General features: G+C 37.7%; 1 protein-coding gene across 1 annotated transcript; it reads left to right on the top strand.

Moving 5' to 3' along the window:
* Nucleotides 1–10,959: 10,959 nt before the first annotated feature.
* On the top strand, nt 10,960–13,987 carry six7 (SIX homeobox 7). The gene is made up of 3 exons (XM_042512569.1): nt 10,960–11,367; nt 12,907–13,070; nt 13,767–13,987. The coding sequence occupies exons 1-3, from the start codon at nt 10,960–10,962 to the stop codon at nt 13,975–13,977; spliced, it is 783 nt and encodes a 260-aa protein (XP_042368503.1). The 3' UTR covers nt 13,978–13,987.
* Nucleotides 13,988–17,777: the final 3,790 nt, after the last annotated feature.

The raw sequence follows: 17,777 nt of genomic DNA, 5'->3' as shown, positions 1-17,777 counted from the left end.
GCACGTCGCTCTCCGAGATGCAGCCATCCGTTTCACTTAAACAAGTGGAGGCTTAACCGCCATCAATGCCAGCTTTGGGAGAAGTTTACCTGTCTGCTTACTGGAAAAAGCCTCTCAAGCAAAGGGCACGCATATCACTCTGACTCTAAACCGGGTGTTCCTGGACACCCAGGCTGCCCGCATTTTAAATGTATCCCGCTAAAGCCAGACTATCCGGGCTGGAGGACAGAAGTAATGAGACGTGACACTGCCCGGGGGAAAGAAAAGGAGGCCTAACAGATATAGGTAATCCTTCTCACCAAGCTCTTAGCCTCCCACCCCTGCTGTCACATGAACTCAGCGGGAAAAGACGCAACAGACATGTACACAAATGCACACACACACAGGTGAGTAATCATTAAAAATCATCACACTGACATACACTTTGTTACAGCGTACTTAACTGCAGAAATATTACCCACCACAAAGCGAAGCACTAAGACATGTTCTCTCACGCACACATTTTAAAGTGGCTGCTGTGGACACGACGAGTTAATTCTGCTTCGATCGATCGATGTACAGTAACAGATGATGGACGCTATGATACAATTACCCCAATGTTGACACAACTCAAACTGGGTGTATGCCAACAACGTCTCAAAGATTACCTGAAGGATTTCAGTCACATCAGGTCTTTCTGCGGTAGAGAAGTAATGAAATATGGATTTTCCTTGCTTAAATAAAAAAAAAAACAAAAAACATCAAAATATTCAAATGTACTGATTTTACTAAAAAGAAGCAACTGTTCTGATATCAACCTACCTAAATGACACTTACTCTAGTTAATATACTTAATATAGCAGTTGTAATTCAGGAGATTAAGTGGGATTTATATGACAGATTAAATTTTAGTTGAGCCCTTGAATCAAAGGATCACACAACATGATAAAATCAATATAAGCTAGTAGTGAGGGTGACTGTCGGTGCTTGTTTTCACTACTTTTTTGTGAACTTTTGCAAGTACACCTAAGCCTACTGGCTAAAACTACAAAAAATCCCAAAGATCACAGTTTGATTGAGTCATGTGTTAGTACAAAAATACAAGTTTAATAATACAAGTAATACAAGTAATAATACAAGTACAAGTTTTACCGATCTTGTACAATTGGCTGACTAGTCCGTTAAACTTTGCTACCCTCGCTATTAGGTACCAGATATACAAGTTGGTTAAACTTTTACTTAAAATTAAATTATTATTATTTTATGTGATTGCCTTCACCCAACAAAAATGCAGTTGTAAAATTGTTAACTTTTGCTGAGTGAGTTATTGTCATGTTTTGTAGGATAATGTGCACTAATATAGTGATTAATGATTTTAGACGGCTCTTATACGCAACATTTTGACAGCAAATGTTTAAATTTATAGTTTAATTATGCTCAATTTTGACTGAGTCAAAACGCTGAGTGTTTTCTTTCTTTTGGGCTGATCAACTAGTCGAAGTTCAAACTTCTGTTTAAATGTCAGGGAAACTGGTCGTCGGGGACATCACTGGTATATTAACTAAAAAGTGTAAACTAGGAATACTGAATTATTACATATACTAAATTATCTGAAAAAGGCTTCATTGACATTAAATTATACTAATTATTAGTGGTTGACAGACTTTTGGCCTGGCGGATTATTAGGGCCGATATCTGTATCAGCATTTTATTTCAATGCTTTTTGTGTGACTTTTCTAGACCTTTCTCTGATTCGCATGTTTGTTGATGTTTATTTTATTATTCCCTAAGTTCCTGCCTTTGCTTTGTCTTTGGAGACAGCTTTTTTAAATGGTGCTATATGAATAAAGTTATTATTATTATTATTTGTAGTAATATCTTACTTCTGGTTTTGGATTCCTCACTCACTATGGAGGCATGCAAGAAAAACAAAGTTTCTTTTTGGTGTTGAAGTATTCATTTAGATGCTTTGCGTAACTGAATTTAAATTTATTTTAGATAATAGCTAATAAATTAAAGAAAAAAAGCATTTATAATAACATGCTGTCAGGTATCTGATGTCCATGTAAAAGATGATGCTGTCATTAGTGAGTGCAGCTCAGGGGTGACACATGTTGACAGATGTCACTATAAAGAGACGACTCGATCCCCCCATGTTTTCAGACATGAGCCCGTAGAAAACATACAAAGTGACAACCACAGGGGTATGAGTCTCCTTTAGCCCACCCCCTCCCAAAAGAAAGGTCACCAACGGGCACAGTGTTTATCTGAGTCCAGACATGATCCGCTGCTTTTCAAAGGTCCTGTATTACATCTTATTTACCCCCTGATAATCAGGGTTCCCACACATTTTTAGGGACATAATTTAAAAACTTATCCATGACTTTTCAAGGACCAATAGTAAAAAGAAAATACTTTCCTATTTGCCCAGCGTTTTTCAAACATATCAGATTTAAACCTTATTCAAATATAATTTCAGCTTGCTGGCGTACATGAGGGGAGGGACTGACTGGGGGGAAAAATCGACGCATGTTAGTGTCATATTACGTCAACAACGAGAGCAAATAAATCTGTTGTCACAACACATGAAAGGTTATCCATGGAAGATTACTGGACAATTTCATGACACAAAACAAATTTCCATAGCTTTAGCAGAACTTTCAATCATTTTTACTGATTCCAGGACATTTCCAGGCCTTGTTAATGTCTTTTCCTGGTTTTCCATGACTGTGGGAACCCTGTATAATTTCCATATGTGTGCAAAGTTTTGTAATTAATTTAGACCAATACTGACACATTTACTTTTGTTTACTATTGCTCGCTGACTATATATCATTTTTAATGTCCTAAATGTTTATAGCCAGACTTACAAAACAAGAGGAATTGTTTATATTTGTTTTTCAAAATATACTAAATGTAATCTTCTCCTTCTTAGCTGTACTGACAACATATTTAAACGTCACCCCATTGTGCATTAAATCATTAATTTTGTGTACCATTCTATTTCTACTGAGGAAAGCTCAGTATGTTTCCTTTTTGTGAATGTCCATCTCAAATTCGTTACACACAGAGAAATTTTGTAATTGCAGAAATGTACAAATTCTGTTCAATTAAGCACACAGGAGAACCAGTTCAAACTGTGTCATGCTTCAATGGGACCAATGCTTGTGATCATGAGGTTTAAATCCAGGATTTTACAGTTGAGGGACTAAATGAAAGGAAAAAGAAAATGTGCTTCAACCAATTCTTCCCCCATGTTAACTAAAGAAGCCATTGTTTTGGACACACGGGGCCCCAAATCCCTGCAAACAATTGTCACACAAAATATTCTGGGGCAAAACACACCCCTCCGACACACCACTCTGCGCTTGGCCGCTCATGACAAAAATGTCCATATTAGTGGCACAACCATGCGGACATGTTCGCTCATCTCACAATCCCGTGTTCCCGCCTTCCTCTATAATTTCCCACCTGACAGCTGAGCAGTCTTTTAGCGTCAGCAGCACAGAGGTCGAGGATGGGCCGGGCTGGGCCGGGCCGACCAGAGAGGATCAGGGGGACGTAAGTCACCAAAGCAGGAATTAATGAGCATTATAGTATTAGGTAAGAATAAGTCCCACCTTAAATCCTTCAGGATTCCTAAACAACTCCAGTAACACCTGTTACATATGATGACGGAGGGAAGCAGAGGGAGGCGAGGGTTTTATGACGAAGCATGACAGAGGCTATCATACCAATATGAAAACAAAATCACAGTTGTGTACTAAATTTCTTTAAAATCACAGATAAATTCTTTTTTTTAATTGGAGCAACAGATAAATACTGCGGACTTGTTTTTCAAAAGAATACTATGTTGTTGTGTCCTTTAATATTATTGCGAAGTCTTATATACATGCTACATATCTACAGTATGTACAAGCTGTTCTGGTTGTGTTGCTTTATGACAGAAACTCTGTTTAACTAAAACTAAAAATGAGAACAATAATCGGAGCTAATTAAATGTAACCAAATGAGCAGCTAAAACTAATAAAAATGAGTACGAGAGGGTTTGTGAAACTAATTTTCATACTCCTGGGAATAATTTAATAAAAGCAATGCAAAATAAATCTACAGTGCTGTTAATCACAGCATGAAAAATTTCATCTGACGATTATTATTTCATCTATTATTTCATCTGACGAAAATTATTATGGTAATCGGTATTAACACAGTATTTTTAAAGTGTGCTTACATTTTTTTAACCTAGTTTAGCACTGAAAACCACAAATAAATTGAGTACTTTGCTCATTTTGATCGCATCCTGTAAACAATACAATAATAACATAGCCAATACTTTATGTTAATATATGAAAAACATATTGAATGTGCATTGATTAACAATAAAAGTAGCCTAAATTTAAAATGCCTGCTCGAGTGTCTATGTCACTGTAGATGAGCAGAAGAAACCAGTAAGGTCACTGGGTTTGCCTGCTACATGTCCACTCTGTAAACAAGGAAATAAGAGAAACTAACCCATAATGCATGCCGCGCTGGCAAATGGGAGACTGTTGCTAACTTTGGATGATGCTGGACAGTATTTAATGTTAAAAAAATGTTAATTTGATGTTAAATTTCATGGTACAAAACATGTATATTCATCTTTATTTCAGCCATTCGCCCCCCAACCATAAAGAAATACTATTTGTCAAATATGTGGATGAATTGAAATATAAGTCTTTCTTCCGTCCTTAACACAGGTTACAGAATACTTTCAGGTGAACAAGGGAAAACAGCAGAATTTCATCAAATATTGTATTATTTACTTAAACAAAAGAAACATGGTATTCAAAATTTTAGAAGGCAAAACTAACCGTGAGTTTATCATGAAACCAGTGACCATTTCATCGCTAACTGAAATAAATATTCATTTTTAGTTTGTTACTCTACAGTTGCCTGAGAAAGTGTTTGATTTATTTAAAAAACACTGGACACATTACATGAGGGGAAAGCTACGGACCTCACAAAATTCATTTAAATGATCTAAACTGTATTGGTTTTTATTCAGTATAATTTGCATTAGTTAGTTCTAAATTCATAAAAAACAACATTGTTTTACTTATGAATTACATTTACAAACAGAAAAAGTTTGGGATCACAGTCAGACCAGAAAACAAATAATCCAGTGCGAGCAGTGATTTGCCGGGCTATTTTTTAAAGGCTTAAATTAGTTTGCCTGCTAACCATGAGCCTGCGGTAAGCTGATCCTTCAAACAGCGAACATGATACCGTCTGGAGGAGGTTCATTAAACTGGAGGGAGCAACAAACCGATCCACTGGTCAACGATACCTGGAAAGAACATCTCATTACACAATTAATCTCCAGACAGCTTTTCACTTCGCACCTTGGAGTGAAAAGGAGCTTGTTGCTCTGACTCGCTCGTTGATTGCGCAGAGGGGATTTCCCCTGGAAATGCTAGAATGTCACGAAACCGGGCGCAGTGACACAGAGCTACTTAAGACAAGGAATAAAGTCACATGACACAAGACAGGTGACTTGGGGTTAGATCATATGAAAAAAAGGTCACTGCAGTACATGGGCACTGAAACAGTGAAGGTATCATGGAGGTTGCAACAGAGATAAAACTCTTCTCCAAAGAGAGACTTACTCGGTTTTTCTTTTATTTTTTAAATTTTTTTAAATTTTTATTTTGATTATTATTATTTTTTATTTATGTATTTTTTTTTTTTTAATTGTTATTATCGTTATCATTATTATTATATTTTAGTCTCTTGTATTTTATGTCAATTTCTTTTTTTTTTTCCTTCTTAAAAATTAACAAGTTAGTTTCTGGTTAATTAACATTGCGCTATCAAAAGCAAAATCAACAGAAATTTTCATCCCTACTTTATACTCTTTATATTTTTTTAAATATATTTTTCTATGTTGTAGACAATGCACTGGAGATAATGCAGTTATTACAATAATCCATTAATCAGCTGACATGAAATGAAGCTGCAACAACTTTGATACATTTTTTTTTAGAGACCAAACTTAATCAAGAAAAAAAATAGCTGATTCATTGATAAAGAAAATAATAATCAGATGCAGTCCTGGGTGTTACAGTTGGACAAAACCAATAACTACAGTATATATAAAACTTCAAAATTGAGATTTTACATGCTCACAATCTTCGGATATAATCGAATATACCACAGCTAATAAAGCTTTTCAGATATTCACACAATGCATATTTATTTCCTTATATTCATGCTTTATATCTATTCATATATATCCAGTGAATTCAGCTTGAGATCTAATTGAAACCTTTTAAGTTTTAATGAAATCCCCTGTCAGTATTTGCTGAAAATGCAGCCCACATTTACTTTATATCACCTGTGTCTATTGAAAAAAGAGATCTTCCTCTCCGTCTCCTCCTCTCACCCAACAGCGAGGGACGGGGAGACAATCTTTGTCGTTTGTTTGGTGAGTGCCCCCAGTGTGGGCTGAGAGGTAAAGCTAACGCGGTGTGTCAAGCGCAAGGGGAGGGGAAGACGCAGGGGGATAGACCTGTCTGAGAGGATACTGCTATTGAGTTGCAAATGAGCTTGTAATTAGCCCTTACACATTTGCCTGTAGGGAATTAGTGTGTGTGTGTGTGTGTGTGTGTGTGTGTGTGTGTGTGTTTGGTAACCCATTTTTCTTTAGAATAGGGGTCGACCGTGATAAGCAGATAATACTAATTACTTCTCCTCCCAATTGCTTGTTAATTGTGCTTGGTGTGGATTTATACAGCAAGGTAATACCCTCCTTTCTACACACACTCACACACACACACACACAGATGCATGCCCCCTGCTTTGCCTGTTGGCAAAATCAACAGGTCATTTTTTTTAAGCAGGAGGCTTCTGTTTAAGCCTCTAATTAATTATGCCAAGTGGGGTTCCACCATCTATGGCTGCAGCTATTGAGGCTGTGTGTGTGTGTGTGTGTGTGTGTGTGTGTGTGTGTGTGTGTGTGTGTGTGTGTGTGTGTGTGTGTGTGTGTGTGTGTGTGTGTGTGCGCACATTAATTTGTAGCTGCTATAAAGTTTGGAATATTCTCCAGCACTCTTTATAGATAACATGTCATATCAAACCATTAACCATTTTCTTTAGTTGATTAACCGGATTAGAAGCTACGCCAGTACATTTCAGACAAAAAGCAGGGAAGACCAAACGTTACATTACCTCATGTCGCTTGTGCCTCAGTTAAAAATGTACACTTGAAACACATCACAAAGACTACAACCAATGGCCAACTAGCATTTAATTCAGCAACAGGCTTTCAGACACCAATTCAACAGCCAAAGATGGCAGAGCAGTGCCAACAGAGGAGGACACAGTAAAATCAGACGCTCACAGACAGCAGCAGCTTTATGTATATGTACAATTGCACGACTAAATCTCCTGAAATTTGCACTTCAACTCCAATTCCCCACAACAGGCCCAAGACTCGTCCCGTGTCAAACGCTCCGATAAAGCCAGCTGAGAACTTCAACTTTCTGTTGCCTGAATTTAGAGGATAAAACCACTGCAAACTGAGCAGCCCTTATCTGCACAAATTGATTCTCATCAAGTCAGTATCACATTACCATGCTCATTTATATGTTTTCTCACCAGGTGGTCTTCAGTCACTGGTAAACATGAACTGGACTCATGAAAAAAGCCTCTGCGGAGTATGAATAATGGAAGCTAAGCATAATATCCACTGGGGTCAACTTCTTGGTGTGGTAAACATGAAAAGTCTTTTACCTGATGACGATCACCTTGAGTCGAGTCTCTTGCTTTTGGAGAAAAGGCATCGGCTCAGTCGGCCCTTCAGATCTGGTGTGTTGTGTCCTTCAGATGATTCACTACCTGAATTAGGACAAAACACAAACATTGTTACACCTAAACCTCCAAATTTAACCATCCTGCATGCGTTTCAGCTGTGTGAGGAGAGGGAACCCAAACACCTCAAGGCAGCCTTGGAGGTAAACTTCACACAAGGCGAGATTTTATTTCAGATTTGTGCAAAACTGCTGGAAATGCTGATTAAACACAATTTTGAGATGATTGCGTGTCCACTGAGTGATGTTATGCAACTTCTTCTCTTGTGATAATATTCCAAAAGGCATGGCGATGGATGTTCAAAACATCAGCAATAATGGAAAGGCGAGCCCCTTATAGGGAGCATGCACGTATGAGGGATTTCTGGGAGATGACTCAAAACTTTCGGACGATTCGCTCACTTTTGAAGAGTTATGCAATGCAATAACACGTCTTGTAGCGCCTGCTGCATCATGCCCGAGGGAGCCAGTTCCTACCGATAATCGCATAGCTATAGCATCATGTGAAATATAAAAGCGCAAAAAAAAAAGTGTTTTTTCAATTGCAGTTTTCAGAAATAAGGCGTTTTGAATCACCTGAAATATCACCCTATGTGAGCTTAAACTTTTGTTTTGCGCTACACGGACGTATTTTTCAAAATTGACGTGACGTGGTCCAATTATTTAAAAAAAAAATTAAAAAAAAATTAAAATTGTTTTCTGGAGTTTTGATTTAAAAAAACTATGCAGAAATATGCATTACTTTTATTTCAATTATGACTTTGAATAAATGACAACAATGATTGACGATGTTAAGATTTTCTATTTCACAAAGATAAACAGTATAAGATATGATCTATACGACCCCCCCCCCCCCGCCCACCCTTCTACAAACACAAACATAATCCGTTCATCCCATCACCATCTTATCATTTATCCTGTTCTAACGGCTTGAGAGCGCTTAAGCAGATTTTGGTTCAGTCTGCTCTCAAAGTGTTAAACAGATTGGGTCGGGGGGATTTCTTGTAATGAAGGTGAGTGTGTGTATATGTGTGTGTGTGTGTGTGTGTTTGTGTGTGTGTGGGTGGGGTGGTGGTCAGTGGCGCGAAGTGTCCCTGTCTGAAACTTGGAGGGTTAGATTAACTGTGAGCGTGAACTTCACTGAGCTCATTTCTCCCCTTCTGTGCTGCAGAGTGTGGCTAACACACACACACACACACACACACACACACACACACACACACACAATCACACACCCCCCCCCCCCCCCTTTCCATGAAACCCCTCCCCAAACCCACCTGGTATTTTAATCTAGATTAAGGATCTAACACGTATCAAATGATTGCCCACAGCTAATGAAGTAATTCTATACGCTTTCTTTACCCTAAACTCCACTGAACAGCATCTCTGGAGCACATTTGGAAAGCGTCCTCTCTGACTGGTGCTGGAGGGATTAGTGGACTGCCTGACTGAAAATTAACTTCACTCAAATCTGATAATTGATTAATTGCTTAAAGTAATTTATATAGTAAATGTTTGCTAATTTCAGCTGCTCAGAGTGGGAGAGTTGTCAGCTTTCTGTCTTATTGTAAATTGAACATTTGGGCTCTAGCCTATGTGTGTGTGTGTGTGTGTGTGTGTGTGTGTGTGTGTGTGTGTATATATATATATATATATATAAACCAATATATACAGTATATAGGAGACTAGATATCTTCTTAGATTCTAAATATTGGTACATTTTAAGTGTTGTCATTTTTCCTGTTTCCAAAGACTGCATTAGAGTAAACTGGTGTAATTATTTTCTGAATTTATCTGTTTATTTCTAAATATTGTTTTATATCTCTCATAACACAACCTAATTATTGGGACTCCCAATGATCAGAGATCGTCTGTTTTTTTCTGGCAGGCTCATATCTGTATTCTAGACAGATCTGTAGACAGATTTTAAGCCACTTCAACTCATTTTAAACCAGATGATCCTTCACCTGACTGCAACCTTTATGTAAAGCCTCATATTCACTCCAGGGATTAATCTACGTCTGCATTCAGTTTACTGAAGGCTTTAAGTGAAATCTAATATCTTTAACTTTTTTTATTATTGCTTTGCTCCACTGTCGCAACAGTCACAAAAATAAATATCCTCTCCTCTCTGATGTGCATATGAAGTGCAATATGTTTGCATTCGAGTTAACAGATGCTGACAGGATCCTTAACCTGATTAATAAGAAAATTATCCTAAGACTGATTAATGAGCCACTGAGATCAGAAGGATTGAATCAGGCCAGCGGATCATTAAATCCTTGTCCTGGAGTTGCTCTGCCGTACATTGATGTCTCGGAGCGTTTTCATTATGTCTTGTTCGAGAGGTCGCTGAGGACAGCCTACGGATGCAGCCATGTCTGTTTTAATTACATGGGTATTAGCTGGTCGGGAATCTCTATCGCTGTGTGTCCCGATGTGTTCCTCTCGGCCAAATGTCGAGGGATATGTGATATATTGATTTTTATCACAGTGGGAACTGAAATTTAATTGTGGCATCCAACTGTGTGGCAAAGTGGAGTTTTATGTCATTTTTTAAAAGTTGAAATTATAATTTCTTGACATTTTTTGAGCAGTTTCTTGGGTTTTATGTGCTGACATTTTTTTTTTCTGAAGCAGCCTCTCACTCCTCAACCCCTCCTGATCTGGCTCCATCTCTGCCAGATCCATCCTATCATATAATCTATCCTTGCTTGTTTGCTCACTGCAGTCATACTGGCAGTCAATGTATCCTCAGGCTAAGCCAAACAAGCTGATCAGCCAGTCACCTCTGTACACACTACCCCCCACTAAGAGGCTAATGACCGGGACTTATAATCCTTCTCAAAACAACTACAGAGATGCTAATTGTATCTCGCTATAAATACAGGTTGACTCCTTGTCCTCTTTCTTTATTTGGCTCTCCTCTGGAAAACTGGAGCCACCGTCGCTTCTCTGAAACATTTGACCAAATACTCGGAACGCCTCGGTTACATAAGAGCAGATAGGTGCTGAATAAACTTGCCATTAACACCAAAAAGGAGCGAGCGCACGGAGCGTTACGCACGGTTGGATACATTTCATGCGCCTTGAGAGCACTTCACAGCCTTTTAGGTGAGCTGAAGCAACCGAGATGTTCCCGCTGCCGATGTTCACGCCGGACCAGGTGGCTCGCGTATGCGAGAACTTGGAGGAGACCGGGGACATCGAGCGCCTCGGCAGGTTCCTCTGGTCTCTCCCGGCCGCGGTGCCGGGCTCCGCCGGGGAGGCGCTGAACCGACACGAATCCGTGATGCGCGCCAGGGCGCTGGTCGCCTTCCACGGCGGGAACTTCGAGGCGCTTTACCAGATCCTCCAAAGCCACCGGTTTACGCGCGAGTCGCACGCCAAGCTGCAGGACCTGTGGCTGGACGCGCACTACCGGGAGGCGGAGAGGCTCCGGGGGCGGCCGCTGGGACCCGTGGAGAAGTACCGGATCCGCAAGAAGTTCCCCCTGCCACGCACCATCTGGGACGGCGAGCAGAAGACGCACTGCTTTAAGGTAAACACAAAACGATGCGTGTTGTAGTGTTGGAATATAACTCACTCACTGCTGGTGACAGCGGGATACCGGCGCAACCCACGTGCTCCCTCGTCTTTGGGCGAAAATGTTAATAATCATGATTTTAGTTCGCAATGGAAAGTCTTGTAAAAGTGATTTTTAACCTGCAGCTCACGCAGCGTGGTCTTTGAGCTCTTAAGATGATAGTGTTTAGAGCTGCGGTTATCCTTCTGCCGTACACGACTTTAGGCATGGTGGCCTCATGCAAGATCAGAGATGATATCTAATCAGGACAATAATTTGTGACCAAGACATCCATGCATAACACAACAAAGTCTGAACTAGGAGAAAAATGGTTACAACCTATAAAAATGCTCATATTGGTAGTTTTTGCACTGGTTCTTGTCGATTCTTGATCATTCTCATACTTCTCATGTAGCTTACACTATATTTTTAAATAACACAACACATGATTAACTCAGGAAACAATCATGAGCTCAGGACTTTAATGCACACTAACATGCATGTTGCACCTGATATGCACATACATTTTTATTTTCTTTTACTTTTTTTTACTTTCTTTTACTTATTTTATTTACCTGTATGTTTGATATGTTCTTATTTTATCTGGTGCCACCTACTGTAGTGTGACAGCATCACTTCAGCATCATTTTATCTCTTTATTTTCTATTTTCTTTGCTGCAAAATTTACTCTTTTTTTTTTTGCAGTTGCAGAGGCCAGATTCCACACAGACGCCATGAAAGTTTAATCTTTAGTTAGCAGCTACTTCTTGCAAATATTGACGCCACTTTAACTGGATATAAACTTAGACATTCAAGAGTCTAAAGAGACATCTATCTGCTATCCAGGAGCAAATATATTAACAGCGATTCATGGTTAAAAAGCACCAGGCTCAGTGCATCACCTGCAGATGGCTGCTGCATCTTGAGCACCATCATATGAACAAAAAAAAAAAAAAAAAATACAGAAACAGTTTGAGTTTTGGTGTCAAGAGCTAATTAGCAGCCCTTTGGGAGCAGATAAACTGTGCTTTTCCACTTAAATTTACTATAGCACTTTTTAAATTTTTTACAAATGTGTCAAATTGCACAAGAGAGGACAAAGCTGAAAGTATTCAAAGATTTACTCAGTAAAACAGTGAATGCAGCTCGTCTCCTGAGTGTGTGATCTCCCTCATGTGGCAGGGTGAAGTATTGTTCATAGTTAATCTTTAATTCCAAACCTCAGCAGGGACAGTCTCTCCTGCAGCCTATTAAGCCCCTTAACATGATCCAATTTAGTGGCTATAAATTATACTTGATTGTAATCATGTGCTGTTATTCATAAATCCAGTGTAATAAGATTATACTGAGCATCATATGAGAGTGATAAGATTATTGTGGTTTTAATAGGATGATATAAAAAAAAAAAACAGATGGTGTTTTTTCAAATTGCTGTTCCATGATAACGACTGTGTATTGTTTACATTGCAGAAGATGACATTATGATAAATCCATTGTGTTGTTTGTGTTCTCCAGGAAAGAACTCGCAGTTTGTTGAGAGAGTGGTACCTCCAAGACCCCTACCCCAACCCGTCCAGGAAACGCCACCTGGCCCAGGCCACGGGACTCACGCCCACACAGGTCGGCAACTGGTTCAAGAACCGGCGCCAGAGAGACCGCGCCGCGTCCGCAAAGAACAGGTACGTCAGTGCAGATAATGAATAAAAATAATGGCAACTCAACATTTGCTGTCTATACAAGTTATAGATTCAATTTACAAACATTGTCCAAGAGGAAGACTCAACTGGCCTTCAGTAACTTAGTTTACGATCTGTTAAAAGATATTATGAGACAAAGCAAGAACAGGGTTCCTGCAGATGAGGGCATAGATTTAAGATTTTTTAAGACTTTTTATTGGCACTCAGAATTAAATCAAAGACCAAAGTTTTCTGGGCCCATTTTGTGTTATTTACTCAGCTTTTAAAAAATCCTACTTCCCATGTCTGAGCATTTTTAAGACTTTTGAAAGATTAACTTAAGTCATTTTAAACCTCAAAAACCTGAGCAGATTTATTTGATTTCTTCCAAAAATAGGGGAAGAAGGCAAAAGACAATTTAACAAGAAATTACCCAAAAATTTGTGAGAAATTTGGAAAACGTTACAAGAAAATGACCTGAAAATAAGAAAGAAAAAACAAGACAATTACATCAATAAAGTGATAAAAATAAAAATAATTAACATTTTTTTCTGTAGTGTAATTTTTCACTATTTTTTGATCAAATCTAACATTCTCCGTGCAGCTTATTTTCAAGTCAGTTGCTCACTGCTTTGTTCCCATGTTGTCCCATGTATCCAGGACCCCACTCTCATCTTTCTCATCTCTCCCTCTACCCAGAATGCAGCAGGATCCCTCCCTCATGCCCTCAGAGAGCTCACCTGATGGCTCCCTTCAGGAGCGCCGCCATCACCCCCACTTGTTGCCTCCGTCCCCTCGTCACCTGGGCAGCCCGGAGGCCAGCGACTGCAGCACAGAGAACGAGCGCAGAGGGACGGGGGCCTCCACCCCGGAGATCTCCGTCAGCAGCGACAGCGAGTTCGAGTCCTGAGACTCTTTTCACGGGCTCGTTCCCTGCAGACGCGAGAACAGAGTCTGTCAGTAAAGACACTTGAACTGGCTGTGGACACACTGGAGGTGTTCTCAGTGGGCGGAAGAGGAGGCCACTCGATGTGGCTGTGAGCGGACATTGAACGGCGATGATATGCAAAAACAACATGCACTTAAAAAAAGCACCATGGCACGTGACCTCGACTGTTATATGAAGTAGTTTACTGCCGACCATGGTCTTTAGATAATGTGAATATTTTAAGTTTTGATACTGGCTTCAGTAAATACTTTTGGATAGATCATTTTCTAATAGTCATTCTCTCAGCTGCAGAATTCAGTTGTATTGAAACTGTGAGGACACAATGAACAATGCCTTGAGTAGGCTATTATTACACGTGACTATACTTACATGCACATTAATAACTTGATTATCTTCAGATTATGGCTATAATAACAACATGTAAACAATTGTAATGGTCTTATTGCAAACATAAAATTAATTTATTATAAGCATGATAAGATTTTTGCAAAGAAATTGAAAGGATAAACAAAATTAGATCAAATGTTTATGGCAATTAAGACCTTTTAAATTGAAATTTAAGTCTATTTACTGGCGGTTAAGGCTTAATATTTATTTATTAGATTTTTTAATGAACCTGTGGACACCCTGATTTATTTGATTTGAATCACATAAATGTTTAAATATATATTCATTACCTAAAAAAAAAATCTATACAGCACAATATCATTATACGTTTGCATGGCAATATCCTATTGATACACGGATGCCAAGTATCGGCACAGACTACAAGACAAATAAATAATGCTTCTGGCTGCAGTGAGATAAACATACTGGAAACTTCTTCTCATGACACTTTTATTAGCTAAAACTGATCTTGAAGTTTACCACTGGACACAAAATTTGCAGCTGAAAAAAGGTAATAAATTACTATTTATAGAAATATATGACATCACAATACTCAGGATCTCGCATAACATTTAAAAACGCAATAATATTGTATTGTGTCTTACATATTGTGATAATATTATATCCTGGGGCCTCTGGTGTTATTCAGGGTGATCAATTTATAATGTGCATGTAACTGTGACTGAACAATAAACCACATTTCACTGCCTTAAAAAGGAAGTAAGGGCATCACTCTTTAACAATGCAAGAACTAACAATAACATACTTTTAGACAAACTTTATGTAACTAATGATGCAAATGTGCTGCTTAAAATGCAAAGCATTTTATTTCTGTGTTTTACTTGTTCATTTCTCTTTTGGTTACTGTTTGAAATGAGTAGGGCTTTTGTTTTTTTTAGACGCTCCTGAGCTGCTCTGATGTTGAATTCCCGCAGGAGCTAAAAACAGAAAAGATTAGACAGCGAGAATGTAAAGCACTGATCGGTCTTAACTCAATGTGCCTATTACATTTGAGGACAGTGAGACCTGGTCGGATATGAATGTGTCCTCATGTCTCAACGACACTTAAAAGGTCTGCTGTTTGCTGTCTTTCTTACAACCATCAGTTCTCATCACACATCACTGCATTTCAATGAAAAGATGTATTTTGTTAATGTTTTATGTAAATAAATGAACCTATTTTTATCCAAAGTTACACTGACTCACATTATTTATAAGTTCAAAGTTGTATTGATGATGTTTATCAATGAATCAAGGGTCACATACAGTCCATACAGTACAATATTGTCTTCCCTTTAACTTGAAACCTGAAAAAAGTGCTACTAATGACATTAATGAGGGCTCACATCAGCTGTTGCTAAGTTACATCAGTTATGTCAATGCAGAGCAGCAATTAAACCACAAATGACAAGTCAGAATATCTGCACTTAAATTCCAGTCCTTATTTGCCATATATAGTTGATTTAAACCACACATGAGCAAATATGTTATTATAAAACACGCAAACGATTAAAATATTAACACCTGGTGAACGTAAGTCCAATATTCACCTTCACTTAAGCCATTTTTAGCCTCCTAAGGAAAATATCTAGCTCCTGAAAACACCACCAGATAACTTATCACTGGCCGTTTTGTTGTAGGTTAGGTAATATAGACAGGGACAATTATATTATCGGACTTTAGCACAAACGTACGTTTATTTCTTAATCGCAGTTTTCGCGTTTAAAACGTTTGCACTGATAATTAGCATAACCGTCAAGTAGCCTAACTAGCATGTTTTTCTGAAGCTAAATACAAGAAAACAAACTTTTAAAATAACACTTACCGAGGTTTCAAGGACATTTCAAGGTTCCCCAGGTTCTCAAATATATTAATCTAACCAGCTTGAATAAAATAAAGTTTCGGCCGCATGACGGAGAGGACTTTTAGCACTGCTAACAACTGCGTATCAGTGCGACTGAGCAGTAAAAACAAAGATGGAGGCCGGAAATGACATACCTTCTTGCTCATTTTTTTTTATCGTTGTTGTTTTTTTGTAGTCCAGTTTTCTTTAACGGGAGAAAATAAATCGGCAGAAAGGACGCTATTCAGTGTCTCTTTAGGGATCAATTTTTATGAAACACTAAACTTTATTCAGTAAAGTAATAAAGATGCTTAATTAAGCTAACAATAAAAGTTACAATTTTATTTGATCCAAGCAGATGCCTGTTTCAAATCTATAAGATCATCTGCAATTTGGGAAATGACTTTAAAACCGGAGTTAGGGTTGATACATTTTAAGATTGATTTTTATTTTTATTTTTTATTTTTTGTAATTCTATATTAAACCCAGAATAATAAGGGAGTCCTGGCTAAGAAAGCAGCATAAATAATTTCACATAACGACCAAATAGACTGAAAACACAAATTTGACATATGTTTCTTTGGTTTTATTAATTCATTTTAGAAAGTAGCCTTATAATATTAAGAAAAAATAATATTTATTATAAAACATTAATGACCAACTGTGGTCAAATAGCCTTCCATTGAAATTATATTACTGCTGTTTTTCTTGAATTTATTCAAAATTCAAAAACTTAAACGTGCATGGGAAAAAAAAGATATTTGTTTTTTAAAAAAGGAAATTTCTTAAAATGAATAACTCTAAATGTCATACATAGAAATATATACATAAAACAAGATAAAGTGATAAACTAATTTGTTTTATAATTACATCAAAACAAAATAAAAGAAAATAAGCATATATTGAATGAATAAGAATGAATAAATAAATAAATTGTGAGTTGAATATATATTTAAGTTTGATCAAATTGACAATGTAAGTGACAACTAACCATATAAGTGTGAACTTCTTCCTACATAAAGATGTAAATATAAATAATGCTTATTCATGTTATTTTTAAGAATTTGTGTATTGAGATTTTGCTTTAAGGTTTCTGATCATTTATTTTCTTTTTTAAAAAATTTTATTTACCTATTTATTTTATTAAAGAAATATGAAAACTATAAAGGCATACCATATACAGTCAGCAGAATGGCTTAGAATGTATTCATCTTGACTTTTAAATGTGTAAATTTCCCAAAAAAGGTACACAAGTTTGGTGGTATAATTGACAAGTATTATCACTTCTTCTATTAAATAGCGACAGTTAACATGTCTCACCAGAAGTGGGCAGAGTAGAGACATCTAAAAAAGAAAATTTAATAGACTAAATGTTCCTCTTTTTTGTTGCAAAACGAGGAGGAAGTGAAGTGTCAAAAGTTATTTTTAAAAAACGGTTCATTTAAAAGAGCACTACTTGATTGCATCAAACAAGCGAAATGTTGTCCTTCCTCCTCCCCGGCCCCAGAAAGTGGGCGTCCTCACAGTCAGA

Source organism: Plectropomus leopardus, chromosome 23 (assembly GCF_008729295.1).
Source record: "Plectropomus leopardus isolate mb chromosome 23, YSFRI_Pleo_2.0, whole genome shotgun sequence".
NCBI classification, from domain to species: Eukaryota; Metazoa; Chordata; class Actinopteri; order Perciformes; family Serranidae; genus Plectropomus; species Plectropomus leopardus.
The sequence above is the reverse complement of the archived record's forward strand: the minus strand, read 5'-3'. Positions and strand labels throughout refer to the sequence as shown.

What these genes read in the sequence shown, in the direction of transcription:
- six7 (XM_042512569.1), top strand. Translation starts at nt 10,960, where the DNA reads ATGTTCCCGCTGCCGATGTTCACGCCGGACCAGGTGGCTCGCGTATGC. An exon ending in AGAAGACGCACTGCTTTAAG is followed by an intron (nt 11,368 to 12,906) that starts GTAAACACAAAA and finishes TGTGTTCTCCAG; the next exon opens with GAAAGAACTCGCAGTTTGTT. An exon ending in GCCGCGTCCGCAAAGAACAG is followed by an intron (nt 13,071 to 13,766) that starts GTACGTCAGTGC and finishes CCCTCTACCCAG; the next exon opens with AATGCAGCAGGATCCCTCCC.